General features: G+C 34.3%; 1 protein-coding gene across 1 annotated transcript in view; it reads left to right on the forward strand.

The window, feature by feature from the left end:
- The window catches only part of Cftr (CF transmembrane conductance regulator), a 145,613-nt gene that overhangs the window by 24,107 nt on the left and 95,547 nt on the right, over positions 1-25,959 (forward strand). Inside the window, exons 2-7 of the mRNA XM_048337623.1 lie at positions 5,567-5,677; positions 7,212-7,320; positions 17,634-17,849; positions 21,642-21,731; positions 22,559-22,722; positions 23,448-23,573. Of these exons, the coding sequence (XP_048193580.1) occupies positions 5,567-5,677; positions 7,212-7,320; positions 17,634-17,849; positions 21,642-21,731; positions 22,559-22,722; positions 23,448-23,573 (816 nt within the window). The remainder of the gene's footprint in view (positions 1-5,566; positions 5,678-7,211; positions 7,321-17,633; positions 17,850-21,641; positions 21,732-22,558; positions 22,723-23,447; positions 23,574-25,959) is intronic.

Here is a 25,959-nt window from a genome sequence, read left to right on the forward strand (position 1 = left end):
CCATTGCACCTGGCTCCTAAGCAACTGGGTATCCATGAATTCATCCACTCTGGAAATGTCATATAAATAAAACAATGTCATCTTTTGTGACTGACTTCTTTCACTTAGCGTAAGTATATCTTTACACTCATTTAGAGTTTGTGTTTAGAATTCTACTGTTATTCGAGTAGGTGTACAATTGTATGTAATTTGTCTCTTCTTAGCAGCTTTCAATAGTGTTTTTTCATTCTGTGTATGTAGGGCTAGACTATAGTGTGAATAGAGGGGTTTCTTTTCTGATATTACCTATTTATATTCTTTAAGCACCCTATGTTTCCTGAAGTTAAGGAAGTTTTCTGTTACTATTGCATTGAATAGATTCTCAATGCTCTTAGTTTGTATCTCTTCCCCTTCTTCTATACACATGATTTTTTTTTTTTTTTTTTGCCAGTCCTATGGCTTGGGACTCAGGGCAATGTCCCTGGCTTCTTTCTGCTCAAGGCTAGCACTCTATCTCTTGAGCCACAGGGCCACTTCTGACTTTTTCTGTCTATGTGGTTCTAAGGAACCGAACCCAGGGCTTCATGCATGCTAGGCAAGCATTCTACTGCTAAGCCCCCCTCCCCCATACCCATGATTTTTATGTTTGGTCTTTCATAGAGTATTAGTGTTAAATTTCATTCATGCTTTCTTAGTGTACTGTGTTTTCCATGTCTCTTACTGTTTGACCTTCTACTTCATCTTCAATCTCTAATAGCCTATTTTCAACTTGTTCTATGTTATTAGCTAGATTTTAGCTTAGTTTTTTTTTTTGTTTGCTTGTTTTTGTTTTTGCCAGTCCTGGGGCTTAAACTCAGGTCCTGGGCACTGTCCTTGAGCTTCTTTTCCTCAAGGCTACCAATGGACCACTTGAGCCACAGCACCAATTCTGGCTTTTTCTGCTTGTGGTACTGAGGAATCGAACCCAGAGCTTCATGCATGCTAAGCAAGCACTGTACCACTAAACCATATTCCCCAGCCCAGTTGTTTTATATATATATATATATATATATATATATATATATATATATATATATATAATTTTTTTTTTTGTATTATTGAGATCATTACTCCCAGGATGTCAATTTCATTTTTTTTTCAAGATTTATCTTGTCTTCTTTATTTCATTTATCTGTTCAAGATCTCTAGTTGTTTAATTACATGTTCTTTGAAGTCACTCAGCTGTTTATGCACCATCTTAATTTCATTGATCATTCTTGTCAGTATTTTATTGAACCCTTTTAAAATTTTTCTTCTTCACAATGACTTAAGTACTTTATTATGCATTGTTAGATTTTGAGAGAGACATGTTGCCTTGTTTATTTATGAGTTTAGTGCAGATTTTTTTCCTCTGTGACATGTTTTTCCAACTAGGTTTTGTGGAAATTTCAATCTCCTGTGTCCTTTTAGTTGGTAATTTCTTACAGATTACTTAAGAGTGGGCAATACCTGTGCTGTAGTATTTTTTTCTGTTATTAGATTGGGGAGTGTAGTTCAATTGTCAATCAATTTAAATATTTAAGATACTACATGCAGAATTCTACTCAGAGGGAGGAAAGGTAGCTATAATTGCTATTGCTATTGTGTTTGTGGCAATCCCTAATGAATAATCATGACAGTTGTTCCAATACCTTTAGATGAATATTGAAGCAAAGATATATCTTCATACACTAAGTAGATGTAGATATTAGTTAACTAGAATCATAATAAGATGGAGATAGTGGGGTAACACTAACAAATAATACTAGGCATTGAAACATATTGGGAAGGAAGTAGTAGGAATTAATAATACAAAAGACTAATGAGAAGTGGTAGAAAAAAATCCAGGTGACATTATGTTTGGGTATGGAAGGGGAAGTAAAATGAAGAGAATACAATAGAGAAACACACACATTCACACACACACACACACACACACACACATAACCCCCCCCCACAACAACAATAACACAACAACAAAAATTAAAAAAAAATTAAAGCAACTAACAGGAAACAGAAAGCCCTAAATAAATTATATTCAGGCAATCTACTACATAAGACTAAGCTAAGGATAAGCTAAGCTAAGGTTAAGACTAAGATAAGGATAAGGATAAGGAAGGATAAGCTATAGGGGAAGAGAAAAAATACGAGCAAGAGAACAGTTCTACTTCTAGGTAGAAAGAAGTTATATAGGGAGAAAGGTTATAGAAAGGGAAAGATGGTTTGAAATTGTGTACTGAAAAGCAGATAGGATCTTTCTGATGTGACGACTATAGAGAAACAGAAGAGAGGAGGAAGCAGAACTAAAAAGTAGATGGGTGGGAGTAAATGACATATATTAAAATGTAAAACTAAAGAGTAATCGGCATATATCAGACATACAGGAAAAAATAACTCATACAGTTAAGCGACTAAAAGGTCAAAGCAACCCAATCAAAATAGCAATAAAGCAAAATATGTGTGTCCATTATATGTATTACATATATATACATACACATGTATATATAATACATATACATATGTAACATAGTACTATATATAATGTATCTATGTATTTGTGGTGTTCAGGAGTCTATAGAAACTGTGACTTAGGTTAAGAACTGGGGATTCTGTCCCACGGCAGGCAGCACATGGAGCCGCTTGGTAGTTCCCTGACAGTGAGTACTTAAACTTCAGACTCAAGAGTATCTGGGTGCTCTAGCCTCAGGGTGTGAGATTTTTCTCCTGATCAGAGAGAGTGGAAGCGCAATTACCACACCCATGCCTTCAGAGTCTCAGCTGCCTATAATAGCATCTCTGCTATGTGCCTTGGCAGGGGTTCCTAAGGCTTTGTTATTACCAGGTGTCTGGAGCACCTGTCTTTAATGTTTCAGCTGCCTTTAATGGCATCCAGTGCCAGCTGCCATTGACATCAAAACTGACAGTGTAGCTTCCTATAGAGGGAGCCCTGTCAGAAGTAAGTCCCTGTTCTCAATCATTTCTTTTTATTGACTTATGCCCAAAGTATATGGCAAAATGTCCTGTAAATCAATGAGGTGTGATCTCTCCTTATCCCCACCTATCAAAAGTAACATAGTCTCTAATGGGCACTCTCTTAAGAAGTAATAATCTGAGATAAGGGGAGCTAGAGAAAGCCTTTCTTCTCCAGTAGTGGAGTGGTCATGGACTTACAAATCCTTTTCTAGGATTAAAGCTAGTGAATTCCATGAACTTTTTGTGCATGTAGAGTAGGCACTCCATTGGCAGAATCCTCTGTTTAATGCTGTGGTACAGTCTTCAATTTCCTTCCCACAATCAGGGAGCTATGGACTGGCTCAAAACTCCTTTTATTCTGGTGGGATTGTTTCTCTGTACTTCTCTTCTCTTCTCTTCTCTTCTCTTCTCTTCTCTTCTCTTCTCTTCTCTTCTCTTCTCTTCTCTTCTCTTCTCTTCTCTTCTCTTCTCTTCTCTTCTCTTCTTTCCCTCCCTCCCTCCCTCCCTCCCTTCCTTCTTCCTTCCTTCTTTCCCTCCCTCCCTCCTTCCCTCCGTCCCTCCTTTTTTTTGGCCTCCTTGCCCTCCAAGCTTTGTCCTGGCCCTTCTGTATCTTGTACATTTGAAATCTGCACCTGCACACTTACTTTACTTTATGATGGAGCCACTCCTAAGCTCATTTTTTTTCTTGGTAACAATCTCAGCTATGTATCTATCACAACCCACTAAGCTTAATTTTCTTAAGTAGGAAAAGCTAAACGTGGAAAGGGAAAGAATGAGCTCAGAAGACTGTGCAAAAAACCTTTGTCATTTAGTGATTCAGACAAGTGAAGCATCCTTGAATACCATATCATTAGAACAGGATAATGATCCCATTTTGTTCTATTTAAAAAGATTTTCAGATTAAAATCACAACATGCTCATGATTATGAAAGCTCTTGGAAGGAACAGACAATTCTGTTGGTAGTAAACTTTTGCCTTGCCTTTTTTCTTTTGGTCTCAAGAAGCAAATTACTCATATGTCTCAGATATTTCTCAGCCTGCTACCTATATTTTTCAACTTTCTCTTCCACTATGGGGGATATTGGAGCAGTGAACACTTCCTGGGTATGCCCCTCTCTAATGGGTACTCACTGCATACACTCATGATTATGGCGCTTCTTTTTCTCCTGCATTAGGACAGCCCTCATCAATGTTCATTATTGTTTCTCTAGGAAAAATGACCAATGAGTCAAACTGGGCAATGAAGACTAAACTTATTTATCATTCTTTATTAAAGAAGGCTCTTGTTAAATGCATATTTGCAATTTAATGGAAAAAAGTGATATATTAAGACATAGCCACTCATTAAGGCTGCATCAAGAAATGATTGATGAAGTTATTGCACCTTAGAGATTGGCCCTGAGTCAGTTGAATCTTAATGAGAGACAAATTATACAAATATCAGGAACATAGATCTTGGCCCTCTGAAAAACTAAAAGATCAAGGAAATCTAAAGAAGTACCTGGATCCTAAGTGGGAGGGATTAGAGCAGGTATGAAGGTATCTTCAAAACTTTGCCCCAGAACAATGTCAAAATACTTAACATTTGGCATATAGCATTTTCTCTTCTTATTTGGAATGGTTTTGCTTGAATATTTTTTCCCCATTCTGAGTTTATCTTTTCTCCCAGAAGTTAGATTTTAGTGATTTACCATGCATTTTGATACATTACCCAAGTAGTTTTAATGACACTAAACTTTAGAGTTCTCTGGGGCAAATAAATAAAGATGCTGAAGGAGAATGCATGGGCTTTACAATCTTTTCCAAGGTCTTCCTTTCTACAATGAATACATGGAATTTCACCTGAAAAGAGTTTTTCTAGAAAGTTGTGTGTGTGTGTGTGTGTGTGTGTGTGTGTGTGTGTGTATGTGTGTGTGATTTGTCTCATATTTCTCTTTCCTCTTCCTTTTTGGATTTTCTTGTCTATATGAAGATTATTCTTCTTTACTATGATTGTTAGAAACACTATAATCGAAAGTATTCGAAAATGCCATGGTACCCTGATTAATTATTTCCCATGCCAGGTTCATTAATTTCCATTAATATTGTTATTGATTAGATGCTGAGAGGACAAATTGTGGAACAATGAACAGAGGGCAGATCAAAAAGTTATGATCGTTACCATGAGGGATGTTTCAGATATTATAATAAAACCAATAAATTGACACAAATTGCCCACCCTCTACCTAGAGTCAATTCCCTTAGCACATAATATTGAGTACCCTGTACTATACTATCAAAACTATAGAAGACTATTAAGTAAATGTCTGTTTTTGGTTTAGCAGTTAGCATATGTTTCTCAGGACAGGTTGTACCAGATTCTTGATTACTTTAGCGAAAAGACAAGCTTTTTTAGTTCAGAGGTGTTGATGCTTTGTATAGATGCATCCCTGTAATGAATTCTGGCATTTTATGAATTGACTAATTTAATCTTCATATTTATGCATGCATGCTATATTTTCTACACGACAGAAGATGTGATTGGTATCAGATTACTTGTTCATGGGGGAGACCAAATCATATGACTTTTGAAATCTGTTCTTTCTCTCTGTTTTAGCTGGACCAGCCCAATTTTGAAGAAAGGGTATAGACAGCGCCTAGAATTGTCGGACATATATCAGATCCCTTCTGCTGATTCTGCTGACAACCTGTCTGAAAAGCTGGAAAGGTATGTCCATATACATGGTTTATTTGTTCAAGAGAAACATTCATACTTTTATTTATAGAATATATAACTAACATTGTATATAGCTTAATGTTTTTCAGTGATAATCAGCTAAAATTCTTAACTTGGTCTCTGCTCACCTAGTCTTTCCCTGTACCAGTTCTCTGAATTTTCATCTCTTTGAATATGGTTCCTGCTATGGTGTTGCTAAAAGTACATTGAAAAAAAAAGTGCATTGACAAGGGTCACTGGAGACTTCTCATCACATATAATGTCACAAAGCTTCTACATTACTTCGCTGCTACACAATTTCACCCTGAAACCATTTCTTTGATTTATGTACACTCACTTTCCTGGGTTTCCCATTGGGCACATTTCTTCAATAGAACAGATGATCTTCCTCCATGTTTAGCTCCATTTTCTTACCATGTTTTGATTCAGTATTATGGATGAGAACATCTACACAAATAAAAAAGTAAGAATACTTATACATTTATAAATAGATACATAGATAGATAAAGATGACTAGGCTTTATAGATAGTTTGTTCTTGGCAAGCTTTAAAGAAAGCCTTCTCCATGCCTGAAGACTGCCAACCTTGTCTTCCAATCTCAGTTGAACACTCTTCCTGTTACAATGACATAGAACCATGTGGAGTTATGGTAACTTGATAGTAATGGGAATAGTAATTGATGAAATACAAATCTTTTATTCGAATTCTGTATTTCATACTTGTGGTTTATTGAGGTTTTCATCTCTGCATAATTTGAAAATTAAGACGAGGATAACATTTACAGGTATTTTATTCCCTTTTGAAAAGGAAAATGACTTACTTAAAGAGTAGTGGCACTAACTGAATATAGTCAGCTGATGTTCTTTTAGAATTTAAAAGTAAACAGTATTAGATTTCAGCCAGTTTCAGGGTCTCTCTATTTCTATGCCTGTCCTTACTGCAAAAAATACAATCTTATTATGTGCCATTTGTCAAAGACTCTACTAATGAATGATTCTAGCAGTTGAAAATGAAATTTGATAATCTTTATTTCATGCCTTTAAAAAAAAACAGCCTAATAGATTTTTCTCATGTCAAATCATGTGAAAGTCCATCTGATATTTGTACTTGTTTTTGAAATGGCATTTAAATATTGTTCCAAATGGATAATAATTAAATGATAAAGGAAACAAAGTATTTTGTATGTATGTGTTCATTATTTCACCTTATGCTAACTGCAAGCAATGCAAAACCATTTACCTTACTTTATTTGTGCACCCTTTCCATTATTCCTAAGAAGCCAGGCGCTTTTCTTCAACATACACAATGTGGCCTACAGAGTGATATATGGTAGAGTTTCAGGTCTTACCAAGTATCTGGTTAAGCAATTGTTTTTATAGAGTCCCCCAAAGGCTTTGTTTCTGTAATCACTTGGGTTAATCCCTTTGTATAATGCTTGTATGAAACAAGCATGTTGGGGGAAAAATAGGACAACTCAAATATTTCTACCTGCAACTCACAGGTCCACGTTTTTCTTCTTTTGCAGAGAATGGGATAGAGAATTGGCTTCAAAGAAAAATCCCAAACTTATTAACGCCCTTCGACGATGTTTTTTCTGGAGATTTGCATTCTATGGGATCTTACTATATTTAGGGGTAAGAACCACACTTGTGGATACACTATGGGTAAAATAGTTACAGATACATTTTTGTGATTTTAGCAGGAGTAGGACAACCTAATGAGCAAAAGTAAAGATAGAAAGGGCCAGCCCAACTGTAGGTATTAAGAAACCATTTAATTTTCTGGCAAAGGTGAGTAAACATCCTTGGTGACTAACATGTCAATTTAAATTTAATATAGGTCCAGGAAAATAAATTACTCATTTGAAATTATTTTCAGTTATGATTCCAAATCATATTATTTTAGTAGTACATGAGATTACTAGCATCTTTATTTTTCTGTGTTTAACAAGAAAATGTCAGGAGACAATGCCAAAAGAAGAGTTAGGTTAAATTCAATTACATATATAAATGCTTATGATATTTTGATAATATATCTGTACACTGGATTGTTTCAAGGAAAAACAATAAAAATTTAAAAGTTGTCAAAGGAGTGTACTTGTGTTACACCTTGTCAGCAACCTATGTCTTCATCAGTGTAAAGAGAGTGAATACCTAAAACTCCCCCACTAGGTTGGATGGGTGTTTAAAAGCTTTGATGTTTTCCAGCTGCTCTCAAATGCAACCCCAACCTATAATTTTCTGTATCACTTAATCATCACTTTGAATCTTTGTTCATAACTTGTAAGAGGAGGTGACAAGTGGAAAATGTGTTTAGTCTTCCAATAATGGCTGTGAACAATATTGCTTTGGGATGTTGTAAACCATATGGATTGACTTGTATTTATACTGATTTCTCTACCTCAGGAATTTAGCAGTGCTGCAGTATCTTCCCACAAATGCATGAGTTGCATGGCTCTAAGAATTTTAGTTCATCCTGAGTAGAATATTCATATAAAAAGGAATTCCAGAAGGCTGTAATAAAATACACAATGTTTCCTAATACTCTTGAAAATGCCATCAAAGAAAACTGTCTAGTTTTTATACATATGTGTATATTATGTAATATTATTTATTCTATTTATGGTTGCTGTATTGATCCATCCAGGTATACTTGGATCTATTATTTCAAAATGCCCAAGTAATTTCTTCTGGTAGGTAATGTATGTTTGTGTGTGAATGTGTATATGTGCATTTGTGAGTATGGGATATCTATCTATCTATCTATCATCTATGTTCTTATAAAAACCTGTAAATGTTTTGAGGTGAAAATATTCTGTTAGCAAATGAGGTAACTCAAGAAATAATTACTTTTAAAAAAATGTCTTTTCAATCACACTTTTTTTTTCTCCAAGGAGAGCACTCAGAGCTTTAGAAAACACTTCTATCCCCAGCAAGAAGTTCCAGTAGTATTTAAGGGTGAAATATATAGACAGAATTAAGAGACAGGGAATTAGAGTAGGTTTGAAGAAGGACCACGCTGTTATTAATCTCAGGATTAAAAAACACCTGTAGCAAAAGAGATCACAGGGTCATTCTTGGTTACTAATTACCTGTGGATGGTATGATGTGAGCAGCTTGTCTGATTGATGTGAGCTCTGGGCTACATTTCTGGAGCCAGAAGAACACTGGAAGAGAAAGGTCTCTTTCTACCAGCTCTGTGTTTACTGACCGCCAAGAGAATATTGGTGAGGAAGGATCCTGAGAAGAGAAATCAGCTGAAATGCAGAGGGTGTGAAGGTATAGGAAGGAAAACTTGCATAGGGAAAGGCTTAAGAACAGTGAGGGCGTAGGTTTCTCATCCTGTCACAGAGAACGGCCTCACTGAGACCACACAGTTTCAAGTTACAAAAATACTAAAACTAAGTCTAAAAGAATGTAGATCACCATAACTGTTTAGAAAAGTACATATTTTCAGGTATTTTAGCTCTTTAAAATTATTTACAATTGAATTTTTTTCAAAAAGTATTGATCCATCACTATTGATGCATTTATAGGGCATTTTGTGCTCTTCTAATACATTCATATACTATTTCAAATTCAAATCAGGGTAATTAGTATATCTATCACATCAAACATTCATCATTTCTTTTTGGTAAGAAAATTCAAAATCCTGTCCTGTAGCTATTTTGAAATATACAAAAAAAACTATTGTTGACTATTGTCACTTATGAGAATTTATTCTTTCATCTTAACTTTAATTTTGTACCTGTGAGTCTACCCCTTCCCTCCCCTTCTCCCATAACCCTTTCCAATCTCTGTTGATTCTAGTCCTTTCTCCCTTACAGGAGAAAGAGAAAGGTAGAAATAAATAATAATAACATGAAACTTCTATTGTTTTAAAGATTTTGTGTGTGTAACACCTTGCTTCTGTAGTATTCTTTCTGGTATTCCTTTTTTGCATCAAATATGAAAAAAAATTCTTGAAATGAATGAAATGCTTCTATTAGAAATAGATGTATATGCTTTCAAATCTATATATCTTCAGTCCTGCTACATCATGGAAATTGTGGTATAATAAATATTTGATTGGTTTAAAAATGTTCTGTAAAATTTTCTGTTAAATGTGAAGGTTAAGAAAAAAGAAATACCATCATAAAATATTTACTTCTCTGTAGTACTGGTGCAATTTAAAATCATATTAGCTATGGCATGACACTATTACATACTTGTTTTCCTTCATCTGTCTCAGCAGCCAGACACCATTGAAGACTTCCAGCATAGGAAAGAAACAGGCTGTTGGATAATTGAGTGTGAGTGTCAATTAAGGATAGTCTGAAGGAAGCGAAGTAAGGGGTGTCTGCAAGCATATTGCGGAAAAAAAATGATTAGCTGATTGCGTTAAAACAAGAAATTTGGGGACTGGGGATATGGCCTAGTGGCAAGAGTGCCTGCCTCATATACATGAGGCCCTGGGTTCGATTCCCCAGCACCACATATACAGAAAATGGCCAGAAGTGGCGCTGTGGCTCAAGTGGCAGAGTGCTAGCCTTGAGCAAAAAGAAGCCAGGGACAGTGCTCAGGCCCTGAGTCCAAGCCCCAGGACTGGCCAAAAACAAAAACAAAACAAAAAAAACGAGAATTTTTGTTGACTCAAAAGTGTTGTTTTTTTTCAATTCTTAAGCAGTCTCACTTAAGATTTCTTTTATCGCATTGCAGTACATATGAGTATAACTTATGCAGACTATTTTCTTTATGAAGTCCAGGAAGTTTAAGGGCATAACAAAATCCTGGCACTCATATTTCCAGAATTTCTAAGTCCTACACATGGTATTGTAAAGGCAGATCTTTGACTAATTATACAGCTAGACCTGAGAGTCACTGGAAGATTTTGACTAGGTCTGGTGTAAGGAGGTTAGTAAAACGTTTTTATTTTCCCTTAATGATGACACTGGGTAATTTGAAGCCTTGACTTTTAAAAAATTTTTTATTATCAAACTGATGTACAGAGAGGTTACAGTTTCATACGTTAGGCATTGGATACATTTCTTTTTGTTTGTTTGTTTTTCCAGTCCTGGGCCTTGAACTCAGGGCCTGAGCACTGTCCCTGGCTTCTCTTTGCTCAAGGCTAGCACTCTGCCACTTGAGCCACAGTGCCACTTCTGGCCATTTTCTATATATGTGGTGCTGAGGAATCGAACCTAGGGCTTCATGTATACAAGGCAAGCACTCTTGCCACTAGGCCATATTCCCAGGCCTAGGATACATTTCTTTTATTGTTTGTTACCTCCTCCCTCATTCCCCCCTCCCCCTCCCCCTTTCCTTTTCCTCCCCATGTGAACAACTCATGAAGCATTGACTTTTAAGTTTGTACCTGCTTTATATACAATGCCCAGGTTAACCTAAGAATCTAACACCAAATGAAGTAAGAAGATAGTGTCAAATTAATACCATCCTTGTTTTTAGGTGAAATTTTGAAACAAAATCTAATTGCAGATTTGAAATTGTGATCATGTTTGCTGAGACTGGATAGTGCTATGATAGAGTTCTCTCATTTTATAGCATCTAATATTACTGATATATTCTGTAGATGCAGATAAATACTATGTGGTAAAACAAAGTAAAATACATGTGATGTTTTTCAATATGTATTCTTTCCAAAGATGCAGCGTTTTCCACTTTAATTCTCCTGAAACATGTTTATTCTATGATGACACAAACCTGTTCTTTGGGCCAATCCAAGAACTTGAGTGGACCTCAGTTTCCTTAATTGTATAGTTTAAGAGTGCCATAACTGTAACCTCTATGTACATCAGTTTTATAATAAAAACTTAAGAAATAAAAAAAGAGTGCCATGACAATGCACCATCTCTGCAATCCTTTCCTTTATTTTAAATAATTTATCTATGATATAGGTCCAGAGAAATGATGTTTATATTAAACTATACTGACACTAGCTTAATTTGATTTGCTGCCTTAATGTTGAAAGTAATAATGGTATTTGAATTATTGATCTATTGAAGAAAGTCACATGGTATAATAACATTTTTACATTAATGTAGGATAATAAAAAGAGAGTGGAAGGTTTCAAGACTCCTGGGTTCAAATCTTAGTTTTGCTGGTCACTAGCTATGTGACTTTGAGAAGGTCATTGAACCTCTCTTTATCTCTGTTTACTTATTGTAGAATTAGAGTTAGCATTTATTACATAACGTTATTGTAAGAGTTAAGAACCATAAAAAATCTTGGTACATATTAGTGCCTTGTGTATATTAGCTGTTACTATGTCATAAAGTGGATTTTGTGCATGCACTCATTACCCACATTCACTTATTTTCTAGAGGCGTTCTAAGCAAATCTTGAAGAAACAATTTAGTTTTTATAGGTCACACGAAAATGTTTTGTCAGTATTTAAGAATGATGGTAAGGATTCTAGATCCTAAGTATTACTTCTTCTTCTGGCTAGTAAAAAATGTTACCAAAGTGATAATAAAACAGATAAACACAAAAAATGAGACTACCCCAAATAAAACATTTTGTAATAGTCAATAAATCTAAAAAATATGACTTATAGGTATATATCTGAAACCCTGTTCGTGGTGTGATGTACTTACATGTTTGAAAAAACTTCCAACTATAGCAAAATGATGTACATATTTCAAAGTTAACCTCTTGAACAATGCTTTAGTGGATCAAGCCTGAACAGGTTTATTTTTAAATTTACTATGCCAAATATGGAAAATTCTTCCTTCAGGAAGTTAGTATGAAGCCAAAATTACTATGAGATTCTAGTGTGTCAAGACAAATAAGAATTTGACACTGTTTTTTACCCTGTCAAAAGCACATTCTTAATCCTTTAATATTTAAACCAATATTTCTTTATAAGTTCTTCAGGTTTGAATATTAACTGTTTTTATTGCATGTTTTCTTTCTACCATTTATTATCACTAGATATATAAAAATTTCTAATTATTTTATCATGATAGTAGGAATGGTTTTGATTATGAAAATAATCTGAAGCACTGATGATTTTTATTCATATTTCCAATTTTCTCCTATGGGAAATGAGGGTAATCATTCTTTTACACAGGACATTATATGTTATAAATCTGCTTCTCCAGGTAATGGAAATACATTGTATATGTCTTTTCATACTTTTCTGTCAAGTTTTTTGTTGAGTTATCTGAGTTTACACAATTTATCTAATGAGTTCCTCATTGTTGAATATTTAGATTAACTCATTTTTCTCACTACTGTAAATAGTCATTACATACAAATTCCTTTAATAAAAAGCTAAATCTCTGCAAGTTTTCTTTACCTCAATGCACAAATACAAATAAATTTCCTTATAGACAAGATGTAATAATTTACCTCCCTAGAACTATAATATGGAAGCTCAGTTCTCAAGAACAATAATTGCTGCTTAAAAATATTTCAAATTGTTATGTGAAAAAGTATATTTTTAATAGCATTGCCTTTTTCTTACAGTGAGTTAAACTGATTTATATATTGATCATTAATTTATATTTCTTTGTGTGGGTCAAACTGTCTTTTTATTGACTTTTACCATTTTTATTTTGGTGAATTAAAAAAAATATCAGTATACGAGAGTACGTTTTTCCCCCCAGGCTGTTGTTTGATTTGTATTTTTGTCCCAAGTTAGTTTGTTTTTTTATGACAAGTTTCTAAAAATGTACTGCTTATTGTATGCATCTTTTTCTTTGTTTTCAGCTTTGTATTTATACTTTCATAACTATGCAAGAACACATGTTTTGTTCAATTTTTCATCTTTCAAATTTAATTATCTAATCTATTTGCCATTGATTCTGGTATATGTATGAAATAAAAGTTTAATTTTAAAAGATGAGGTCTAGTTTTTCAATCCTTTATTGCATAATCTCTCCTTTCTCCACTGAATTAAAAGACCATACTTTATTGTATATTAAATTATTACTTTCATTTGGATGTGTTCCCAGACTTTCCAAACACATCAGTTCATGTCTTTGTCATGCCACATATCATTATAGCTTTATGATTTAAAATCCAGAATGGAAACTATCTTACACATTATCCTTATTTCTGAAATGTTTTTGATTAGTCTTTTTTTCTAAATGAAATTTTGAATAATTTTATTTGTTGATTCTACAAGTCTCTGTTGAGTGGATATTTTGTGAGAAGTATTGTGTATAGTGTTGGGATTGTTGAAAAAATTAAGACAAACAGTCCCTCTGTTCTGGTGCCAAAATTTCATTTTTAAAGTGTCTACTTAGACTTTTGATTATTTTATCAATCTTATAAAACATGTTAGAGGAGAATGAAAATCTTGTAATGCTAATCTTTTCTTTTGTGAAAGCTGAAATTCTATTTGAGGCTTTAAAAATATCCTACTTATTTTATCTTATTACAATGCCAAATACCTGATTGGCATGCCAATGTATCTTCTCTGTTCTTGTGAATGTGATACTTGTTTTGCTAATAGGGCTTTTGTTGGCATATAGGAATCCATTTGAACACTCAACCTATTATATAATTGTTACATTAATAATAATTTTCTGTACTGATAATAATGTTTATACTTCTCCTTCCCATCATTTATATCTTCATCCTTTCCTTTTTGAGTTGCACTAGATAGAATTTAAATAAAAATGTTACTGGAGGGAACTTTCATGATTCACTTGCTCTATGTCTCAGATTTTCAGTGAGGCAAAATTTCCAGAGAAAGAAAGGTAAAAAGATGTTTTCATCTGAATCCAGTGTTCATTTCACTGTCACATTATCTTAAACATTTAGTATGAGACTTTGCTGTTATCTAAGTAAAATATTAAATTTCATTTTGATTTGTATCACATAAAAAGTAATATAGCATTTTATTAAATATTTCAATATTCTTCTTCATTACATTTAAACTCTAGATTGTCATTTCATGATTTGGTATGTGAGGAAATTGCTCATGCCTCTGAAAATAGACCAACAAAACACATGTCACTTTAAAGTACAAAGACTGTAGGATTGTTTTTCTAAGGGTCATCTTTGTAAAGGACTGAAGTTCATAGATAAACCTGTCAGTAATCATTGTCTTCTTTTCCAAATTAAAAAAATAAGCCAGTGATATTAATGGTTCCATTGTAAATATTAGAGAATGTGCTCCATAAAATGGATTAGCGAGAACTATACAAGGTGAAGGAGGTATGAAGTGCAGATTTCATCCTTGAATGGAAACAGCTTTGTGTAGGGGTAAAGCTTATATTGGTTTCTTATTTGCACATAATCCTACCGGATATTTTAAGAAAAAAATTAACTATATTTTCCTATAATCTTTTGCCTTCCCAGAGCAATACTACTAATGTCATTGTGAAATTGTCACTTAAAAAAAATATGTCTATGTCCTCTTTTGTTTGAAGCAAAATGACAACTAATCTATAAGTGAAACATGTAAAATGGGTATCCCATTTAAATTAATAAAAGTTTTAATTGTTTATTATAAGTGGCAACCAAATAACAGTTCAGAAAATAAATTTATTCTAATGGAGATGAAAGGTTATGAAAAGTATAATGAATAACCTGTCTTTGCAGAGAGTTTTACTTAATAGGAAAATAACTTGTGCAAGCCCATAAATTTCTAATTTGGAAATTTTATAATATAAATAAATTGATAAAATATTTTTTTCTCAGAATTCTCTTAGCATTTCATAGGCAAGAGTAGTACTTTTTCTGCATTGGGAAAAAGTTATTACTGGTTTATGCATTCTTAGATATAGTTTCCAGCAGGAATTTCTCTTTTTTTTTTTTTGGCCAGTCCTGGGCCTTGGACTCAGGGCCTGAGCACTGTCCCTGGCTTCCTTTTGCTCAAGGCTAGCACTCTGCCACTTGAGCCACAGCGCCACTTCTGGCCGTTTTCTGTATATGTGGTGCTGGGGAATCGAACCCAGGGCCTCATGTATACGAGGCAAGCTCTCTTGCCACTAGGCCATATCCCCAGCCCGAATTTCTCTTTTTCTGTCTGTCTCTCTCTCCTGTGTGTGTGTCTCAAATAGATACTTGTGCTAAACATGGTATGAGCACATAAGGTCCAAACCATTCCAGGTCTTGTCTTGTAATGAACAACAATGATGCTTTATTGCATATGTGTGGGGAACACTAATGAAAAAGTTAATATGTGCAGCACAGACATGTTTACATTTCAAATCCAAGATTTATCTTAACTCTACACTTTCCTAACTTGAGGATGATTTTTAAATAAAATCATTTGACTACAGAAAGTATACATATGGAACTTCATACAGCCTGAACATGGCTTGTAATAGCCTGCACTTACAAACAACACAGCTGGCCCAATGTATGCAATGGGAAAACAACCTGAATATTCATAGCATGGCAGGTCAAACATACTTGAGTCAATACTTGAGTTAGCTATACAAATACAAACAGAGATAAACGTCCAAAACTCAATATTAATTTTAAAAAATGCAAGCAACAGAGTATGATTCAATTTATTTAAAATTTAAAGTCTCAAAATGGCTCTAATTCTATATGTTAAAGATGCATAGCTATATGAAGCAGGGAGGGGGTAACAAGTATGACAGGAAACCTACTCATTACCTTACAGATGCAACTGTAATCCCTCTGTACATCACCTTGGCAATAAAATTAAATAAAAAATATGAAGCATGTGTGCAATACAACATCCTAAGCAGGAATTTTTACACTTATTTATTTTTAACACTTTTTCTTTGCTGGTAATCACAAGCTATTAACATGCTATATCTAGGCAGAAATGACCAGTTCTCTTTGCAGCACTTGTCTATTTGCTATAACTCAAATGCTTTTAAAATATGGTAATTGTAAGAGGAAAAATTATATATTACATGTTCTTAAAGCATTTGTTAAAGGTTTTAATATTTTCTACATTCAGAGCCTTGGTTTATACAGTTATGAAATATTGTATATACAAACTCAGTGGTCAGTCAATGACAGCTCTCTGTGGATTACAGTTCCCTTTGTGGATGAAATTGATGTAGAAAATGTGGTCATCTATTGACAATGATGACCTTAGGTATTTCTGGTTTTAAAAAGGTTGTAGAGAACACAAAACAGAAAACCACAGAGTGAGACAGTATTGCTGGGCAATACCGGTGGCAATCAGACTTACAAATATCTATTTGAAATGAAGCCAATTAGAATAACATCATCAACTTGCAGAAGTTAGCTTTGGAACCTTGTTTCACTGGTTTATTACTATACAAACAGGAGAGTATGTGCCTTTCTCATTTGAAGGAAATAGTCCTGAGTTTAAATCAATTCCTATATATTCAGAAGAAATTGTAATGCATTGTATGGACAATTTGATTTAGTAGGTGATTAAGAACTTTTCAAGAGTTGATAAGGTATTGGGTACTGGGCTAGGGTAGAGTCTTTCTAGGACACTCACTCACCAAAGTCCACACCTATCACAGACTGGCAAAGGAATGGAACCAAAGATGGTTTAAGTTAGTGGCATGGTCTTCTGTACTGTCACCAGCTCTGTTTCATAGTGCTTGCCTTGAGCAGCTATGTTTACATGGAAAATAAAGCCAGTGCTCAAAGTACCTTTCAAGGTTCTAGCTTGAAGTTTTTATCAAGTCATTTCAATCTTCTTGTTCTCAGTTCCTTCATCTGAAAATAAAAATGCCTACTTTGATTTCCAAAGTCATTATGAAAGTAAATGGGAAATATTTAGAAACCTTTTACTTCTGTGTAAAAGGTACTACTAATTATTCAAATTAGTTTAGAAAGTACACTTCATTACAATTCATTCACTTTTTAACTAAATACTTTATACCTAAACTTGTCTCCAAATTACTTCTGCTACAAACCCTGTCTTATAAGCCTTCTAAAAAAGCCTTCAGAGATAAAGGTTTCTTAGGTTGAGATTATGAGCGCATTTCAAGACTGGGAAAGGTAACTTAATTTCTGTTTATCCCTCTTTGCAGGAAGTCACCAAAGCAGTACAGCCTCTCTTATTGGGAAGAATCATTGCTTCCTATGATCCAGACAACAAAGCAGAACGATCCATTGCCATTTACCTAGCCATAGGCCTATGTCTGCTTTTTATCGTGAGGACACTGCTCCTACATCCAGCCATTTTTGGTCTTCACCACATTGGAATGCAGATGAGAATAGCTATGTTTAGTTTGATTTATAAGAAGGTAATACTTGTGTCTTTGTTTGTTTGTTTTGCTTTTTGTGATACTAGAGATTTAACTTCAGACTTTGTGTATGCTAGGCAAATGCTCTACTGAGCTAGCTTGAACACTCCCCTGGTATACTGAATGGCATATCTTAAATATTGATGATTTAGTGAACTGATACAGGTAAGGATAAATGATAACATTATAATTTTCATGGGTCTGAGAAAGAAAAGGCAGGAAAAAGGAATATTTTAAGTTTTCCTTGATATTTCAATTTTCTTCAGCTGCTAATTACTAAATGCCACTGTAAACTGCCTACATATTTCATTTTATGGCATGTTATTATTTTTTGGATTATTAATTTTGTTTGTGTTTTTGCAGTGTCTGAGATTATACTCCAGATCTCCTAGATGCTAGGCAAGCGCTCTAGTGCTAAGCCATATCTCTAGCCAACATCTTAAAAAAATTTTTTTTGAGGCTATGGTTTCATGGTTCTTGGTTTCCTATAAAAATAACACAAATTATGCATGAAAGTCATTGACACAAAATCTCATGGTAAAATGTCATATGTCTTTATCCTCATGGACAAGGGCAAAATATAGAATTGTTCATGATAACTCAATCAACAAATGTTTTCAACCTAAAAATTGTCCTAAGTGATGACACAGTCTCAACTGGCAGTACTAGCCCAATGGTTCATTTTGAGTTAGAGCTTTGTCACTCTGGGAGTCCAGAACATGCACTGAAATAATAAGAACTTACTCTGCCTTTCTGAATGTATTTTCAAGACAAGAACATAAGGTGCTGAGGTGTGATTTAGGTGGATTAGCATGAACACTGAGCTACCCAACAAACACAACTGAAGGCCTTTTAGCACGTACTTTCAACTATCTGATGCAATTCCAAACATATCTGATGGCTCAATCAAGTCATTAAAGAAAGCTTTTGTTGATTGAATCACTTGATATTGCTTTATTCTTGTCTTTTATCTTTCCCAATGTAAAAACTTGATATTCTGGGCTTTATAAGAGCTATGTGTCTAAAATTCATATCTAGTGAATAACCCATAACACTTTCATGGTACCTATGCAAGGTCAATTGTGCCGTAAAATCTTGATAGCCATACTTTATTGTTCAAAAGGAAGCCTTTTATGGAGGCAGGGACAAAAATATGAGAGCCAATAGTTTAATCAAATCTCTAACTACAGTCTCATCAGTTTACAAGATTCAGGAAAACATGGGTGAAATCTCAGCAAACATTTTATTTCTACCCAGACATTTTACATAAGAAATTATTAGACATTATTGGGAACATAGAATCCACAGTTTGCATTTAAAGAAACTGGAATTTAGTTTAGCAAATATTTATGAAAAGTCTCTATCATAATACTAGTATCTGAGGATGTACATTACATACTTCTAAGTGATTTAGGTATATGTTCCCATTTGATCCCTGCAAGAACTCCAAATGGCAGGTACCACCATTCCTATTTTACGGATAAGAAAATGAAGGCCAAAATACACTGTGCAAAAACTACCACAAAATTTCAAAATAGGTAAATTACAATCTCTGAAGTGGAGGGGATTCCAACCATTGGGAAAATGAAATAAGTATTGAAATATAGAAATAAGGTAAAGTGAATGTGAGATCAAATAAGGAACATGATTAATCCCCAGTGGAAAATTTAACTCCAGTATAAGGGACGGGATGTAGCTTAGTGCTAAAGCACTTGCCTAGCAAGTGCAATGTCCTGGGTTCAATCCCTAGTATCAAAAAAGACAAAAAAATTAACTCCAATATAGTAATATATATGCTTCAGGTCCATAACACTAACACAAAAATCAAAGCTATTGTACCTGTATTTCTTTCTCAAAAGTGCATATCTATGCTCTTAACCAGTTTGCTTTATCTCAAGAACCACACTTTCTTGCCTACATTGTCATCATCACCACAGAATTCTATTGCATCTTCATGTGGCTCTGTTGTAGCCTTGCCTTGGCTCATTCTTGGGCTCCTCCTTTGCCATATCTGATCTGTTTCACCGTCATGGTAGGGACTGGTAAGACCTTTCCTCAATATTTCAACTTTTATAACAGAGCACTCTTTTGCTTTGTTTAAAATATTCCAATCATATTATACTTGAAATAATGAATTAAGTGGCTGGGCATGTGGCTTAGCAGTAGAGCGCTTGCCTAGCATGCATGAATCCCTGGGTTTGATTCCTCAGCACCACATACCCAGGTAAATTCAGAAGTGGTGCTGTAGCTCAAGTGGTAGAGTGCTAGACTTGAGCAAAAAGAAGCCAGGGACAGTGCTCAGGCCCTAAGTTCAAGCCCCAGGACTGGCAAAAAAAAAAAAAAAAAAGAAAAAAAAAAAAGAAGAAGAATGAACTAAGTAAAACTAACCTACATTTGTCTATGAATTAAAAAATGCAAAGATAGCTAAATTTTAAAAATAACTAAGTGATTACTATGTACTTAGATCTATTTTTTACTTTATGCAGTATTTAAATTGACAGTATAATTTTATATTTTACATTTATACCGAGTCGTTACTAGTTTTCCATTTATTTTGAGGTATAATCCAGTTAAATGGATTTTTGTCCCCACCCATATAAAATACCTTTTTCATCTAAATACTACACCTTTTTCTAGACCCATTTCTATAAAAATCTTCCCAGCTTTGTAAAAAAGTTGACATTCAACAACTCTACTATTTTCTACTTTTCTTAACTCACTTTTCATACCATTCTAAGTTGCCTTGAGGCAAAAATTCTATTTCAATAAATATAATCCCTGAGACTCACTATATGATTTGCATCTACTAAGTGCTCAGTAAAAATGCAATAGATTCAGGTAAAATAAATATTAAAGGGGTCTTTTAAGTTTACACTATATAGCAGAAAAGCAATTCTTACTAAAGATTACAGGCAAAGTATTATTTTGTATTAATTTGTTTGTGATCATTTATAGTCATGATTACTTCATCTATCTTATAATTTTAAAACAATAGTTTGTAGGTAAATAAGTAAATAATAACTTATCAATTCACATATCTCATGGATTCTTTTGGTAAAATTTGGACACTTTGTATTGTTAATATAATCTTACATGCAAGTATTAATGACTTAATTTCACCTAATATACTTTTACTTACTTTAACAGTAGTTTTACTCAATGATTTCAGTGAAGGACTTTGTGAAAAGTTTAAAGTCAAGAGTTAAATTTCAGATCTCTGATTCAAGTCCCATCTTTTAAGATAAAAGCAAGCCCAAAGCAAAGAAAACAAATAAAAGCCATCAAGTCACATTCTAAATGAATATTTAAATAAAACATCATTCCCATTGTGTAAGAGAAAAAATTTCTGCTGTCTATATGTTGGAAAATAATATAAACAGATGTATGTCAGTATAATATTTTCTGTTAAGATAGTTATAGGGACTGGGAATACGCCTGGTGGTAGCGTGCTTGCCTCTCATACATGAAGCCCTGAGTTTGATTCCTCAGCGCCACATATATGGAAAAAGCCAAAAGTGGTACTGTGGCTCAAGTGGTAGAGGGCTAGCCTTGAGCAAAAAGAAGCCAAGATAGTGCTCGAGCCCTGAGACCAAGCCCAAGAACCAGCCAAAAAAAAAAAAGATAAATAGTTATAAATACATAAAGACACAAAACCAGATGAATACAAAATAATTTTCATTACAGTTATATTGAAATGAATGTCTATAGCCTAGCTCTTCAGCTTTATGATATAACCTATAAATATATTTTTCTTGTTTATTCATATCACCTAACTTTCCATTTTTCTTTTAGACTTTAAAGCTATCAAGTCGTGTCCTAGATAAAATAAGTATTGGACAACTCATTAGTCTTCTTTCCAACAACCTGAACAAATTTGATGAAGTATGTATCTATTGATTAAATCTATGCATTATGTTTGAAATTACATTTTCCTAAGGTGAAGTTTGAATCAGATAACAGAAGCAGTGGTTAAACCTTTTTCATCCTCTACTTTGTCTATTTCTGGAACTGAGAAGGTAAATTTTGGAGCAGTGCCATTTTGAGGTCTGATGAATCTTCTCAGCTTACAGTATCTCAGCCATCTCTTGTTAAGCTATCTTAATCCTTATCAGATCTTGCTTGCTTTTAATACTTTAAATTGGTTATTTACTTTAGCTAAATATGATACTTGGAGGAATTCTTGTTCTAGGTTGTCTTATGTGCCAAATAAATTCAAGGTCTTTGAGGACAGACACTGTGTTTTACTTACCTTTTCATTTCTAGTGTTTAAAATTGCTCTGGGCCCATAGCAAGTGCTAAATAAATTACTGCTGATTTGAACATATTTTTATTCTCAATGTCTCTGTCAGGTAATAGAGCTATGCGGTTGGGTATAGACTGCATATTATTCTTTCATGTTTGAATGAGGGCTCTTGCTTTACCCAAAAAGCACATTACTTGAAATAAGTTCTTGATATTATGCTTAAGAAATTCAATCTCAATTCAGCTGAATAAGATACGCTTTGAAGCGCAGTGACTTTAAATTCATTCATTGGGAAAACCTAAGGGTCTACGCAGACTGCTTCCACCCATTGCTATGGGTTCCATTTATTGAACACTCAGGTTTGGTTTTAATGTGCTCAGAGTTGCTTACATAAGCTCCATATAAGATTAGTTTTGGGAGTGGACAATAACATGTCACTTATTTTCTCTGTGCTTTTGTTTTTCAGGGACTTGCCCTGGCACATTTTGTGTGGATTGCACCTTTACAAGTGACTCTTTTGATGGGACTACTCTGGGACTTGTTACAGGCCTCTGCCTTCTGTGGCCTTGCTTTTCTTATACTCCTTGCTCTTGCCCAAGCTGGATTAGGAAAAAAGATGATGAAATACAGGTAGCAATCTATTATCATACCTTAAAGGGGTTTAAATTTGTTGTTTTTTAAAAAATATAAAGCCTATTCTAATAAAAGCAATACTTCTCTATGCACGGAACTGTAATCTATGGAGTGTTACCTTCAATTAGTTATTTTAATGGTCTGAATAATACTTGCATCAATGGGATATTTTTTTTGCTTGTCCATCTACAAAGTTTCTTGGAGTGAATATTCAGTGCATTTTCATAGTTGATAAGATTTAGGTAAAAATGAGTACTCAAACATTCATATAAATTGGAGAAATGCATAGGAGGAAGCTAATAAAGCTGACTGGCTTTTTCTACTCTGATTCATGGGTAATCATACCAGAGCCATGTTACATGTTAGAGGAACAGTACAATTTGTTATCTAGAGTGTAACAGAAAGTATACACATTTCAGTTACCTGGGTCTTTGCTTAAAGCCAAGCTTGAAAATACTTTTTCATCCAGCTTTCAAAATGGAGATAATGACCACCAGAAAGATTATGGGTAGTGAATAGAATTCATCTAATGCAGAATCAGACAAAGAGAAAGCATTTACTAAATGGCAGCTCTTACTTTTGCTATGTATTTGCTAATAGATAGCAAATGCCCACCTCTTTAATACCAGAAACATAGCTTTTCTTAAAAGTTTGAAGAGTTCTTAGTGCATAATTTGAGTTATTCTTACTATTGGTTCATCAATTGATTGATTGATTTACAGAGATCAGAGAGCTGGAAAGATCAATGAGAGACTTGTGATCACCTCAGAAATGATTGAAAACATTCATTCTGTTAAGGCATACTGCTGGGAGGAAGCAATGGAAAAAATGATTGAAAACCTAAGACAGTAAGTTGTAAAATTACAATATTTACATTATTGTCAATGCTTTTATCTTTAGTATTAAAAATGACTATTTAAAGCAGAGACTGATAGATCACAACTTTAGTCCTAGCTACTCAGGAGGCTGAGATCTCAGGATCACAGTTCAAAGCCAGCCCAGGCAGGAAAGTCCATGAGACTTTTATTTCTAACAAACAGCTCAGAAAAAGCTGGAAGTGGTGTGGTGGCTCACGTGGTAGGAGTGCTAACATTGAATACAGAGAGGTTCAGAGACAGCCCAGGCTCAAGTGGCAGGACAGGTAAAAAGAAAAAAGATTATTTCAGTGGACTTCTAGATCATATTGAACTTTCTGACAATTATATTAAGACATTGGTTGCCTACTTTCATGGGTTCTGGGTTTACATTTTGTATTTTCTTCCTTAATTTAGGAATAATGACAAAGTAATAACTACACGTTTTGCTCTTATCAATTGTCTAGCAGAAGTAAAATTACATCATGTAATGAAACCATATACTGAGATAGGATCTGTACTTGGCATCTATGTCTAGTCTTCATTTACCTCAAATAACCTTTGACTGATTAGTAAAAATTTTATCTGGCAAAAAGGACAGCACAGACTGAACTATAATTACTGAGACAATCTTGGGGAAAATATAAACTAGAGCATTTATGTAGCCATGAAATAATTTTTAAAAGTTTAGTTTCATGCTATACAAAGCACGATAAAAAATAAAAGGTTTGAAGGGATTTAGTGAAGGTAGGTAACCATTAAATAGAAAACTAATTTGAAGATGTACCACACATGAGGGCTCCACAGGGAAAATATACTAAAAAGAAGATCATTTATACAAATATGGATTATTACAAATTTAGGATTCTTGAGAACTACAGGCACTGGTCACTAAGTTGCAGGTGTGTGATTGGGACAACAAACCAAATGCTGAAATGCTAAGTCCATTGCCATGTAAATAGAGCAAGCGAGTATTTATTTCCCAAACATTAATGCTCACCTGTTTTTGTTATGCGTTTTGAGATAAATCCAGGAAAAGGAATTGCATTTTCCTTTCCAGAAACATCTTTAAAAATGTAAGGTAATTATTCAGTTAGCAATTTCCACCGCCCCCACCCCCAAGGAACAACCAAGAGCTCCATCATAAGGCCTATAAACACAGACATAGCAAAGGTGATAAGGAAGTTTCCAGACGATCCAGGTTCCTCAAGATTCATCATAATAAATTCATGGCCAGAGCATTTGTAGGGTTGACTTTTCTTAACATTAGGTTTATTCCCCATCAGGGTTGATTTTTCTTAACATTAGGTTTATTCCCCATCTCTTCCTCAAAAGATAAAATCTATTCTTCCTAATCTGTATTTCTCTTTGACCAATTTTGATAGCAAGTATTCGTAACTTGCATAATCCAGCATGATACTGTTACCTGCAAAGGCTGGGAAGTGCTGACGTAAATCCAGGAACATAGGAATTGCTCCTACTCAAGAGAGTAAATATAATGTTCTGGAGAAAGTGACAGGATATTCTCCAAAGGGAGATTGCTTTAGCACAGGGCACAATTGATCTGGGCAAAAGGCCAGTTCAAAATCTCTTTTATTGCTTTTTGGTAATAAAGTCACTTTCAGTTTTTTCTATAAGATACTGATAAAATGTTTTTATGGCTTATAAAACATAGGAGTTTTATTAAAGTGGGCTTTTCTTTTGTGATAGTTCTAATTTTGGATCCATTACTCTTTTCTGAATGACATCTTCCTATTTTTTCCCTCAACTATTCTAATGTACTTTGACAATTTTGACAACTTTTTAAAAACATTTTTGTAAGCAGCGCTTACAAAAACTTTTAAGCCCATGCTGTCATTTAGGCCTAAAAACTCTATAAGGAGGTGTAACATGTTTCTCTTCTTTAGATCTAGTTATGCTAAATCAGAGGTAAAAGCAACTTCTTAACATGTTATGGCAATAACTTACAGAGAGGGTTCAAACCAAAGCGAGATCACAGATGCATAGTCTAGCTTAAGTCCCAGGTTACTGACACAGGTAAACATCACACTCTTTTAGAATAATCACAATCTAAGTGGGTATTTCAAACTCCATTTCCAGCAGTAAGAATACGTGTGTGTGTGTGTATGTGTGTGTGTGTGTGTGTGTGTGTGTGTGTGTGTGTGGTGTTTGGGTTTGATCTCAAGACCTTAGGGTTGGACTGTACCATTTACTTACACTTCAAGCCCCTGTATACATTGATTATTTTCAAGGTTGTGTCTCCTATATCCCCAAGTGGCCTGGGCTATGATCTTTCCTTGTTCACCCATGTTACTGAGGATGACAGGTACACACCACCATTCCCATCTAGGGGTTGAGATACAGTCATATGAACTTTTAT

This window comes from Perognathus longimembris, chromosome 2 (genome assembly GCF_023159225.1).
Source record: "Perognathus longimembris pacificus isolate PPM17 chromosome 2, ASM2315922v1, whole genome shotgun sequence".
Classification (NCBI taxonomy): Eukaryota; Metazoa; Chordata; class Mammalia; order Rodentia; family Heteromyidae; genus Perognathus; species Perognathus longimembris.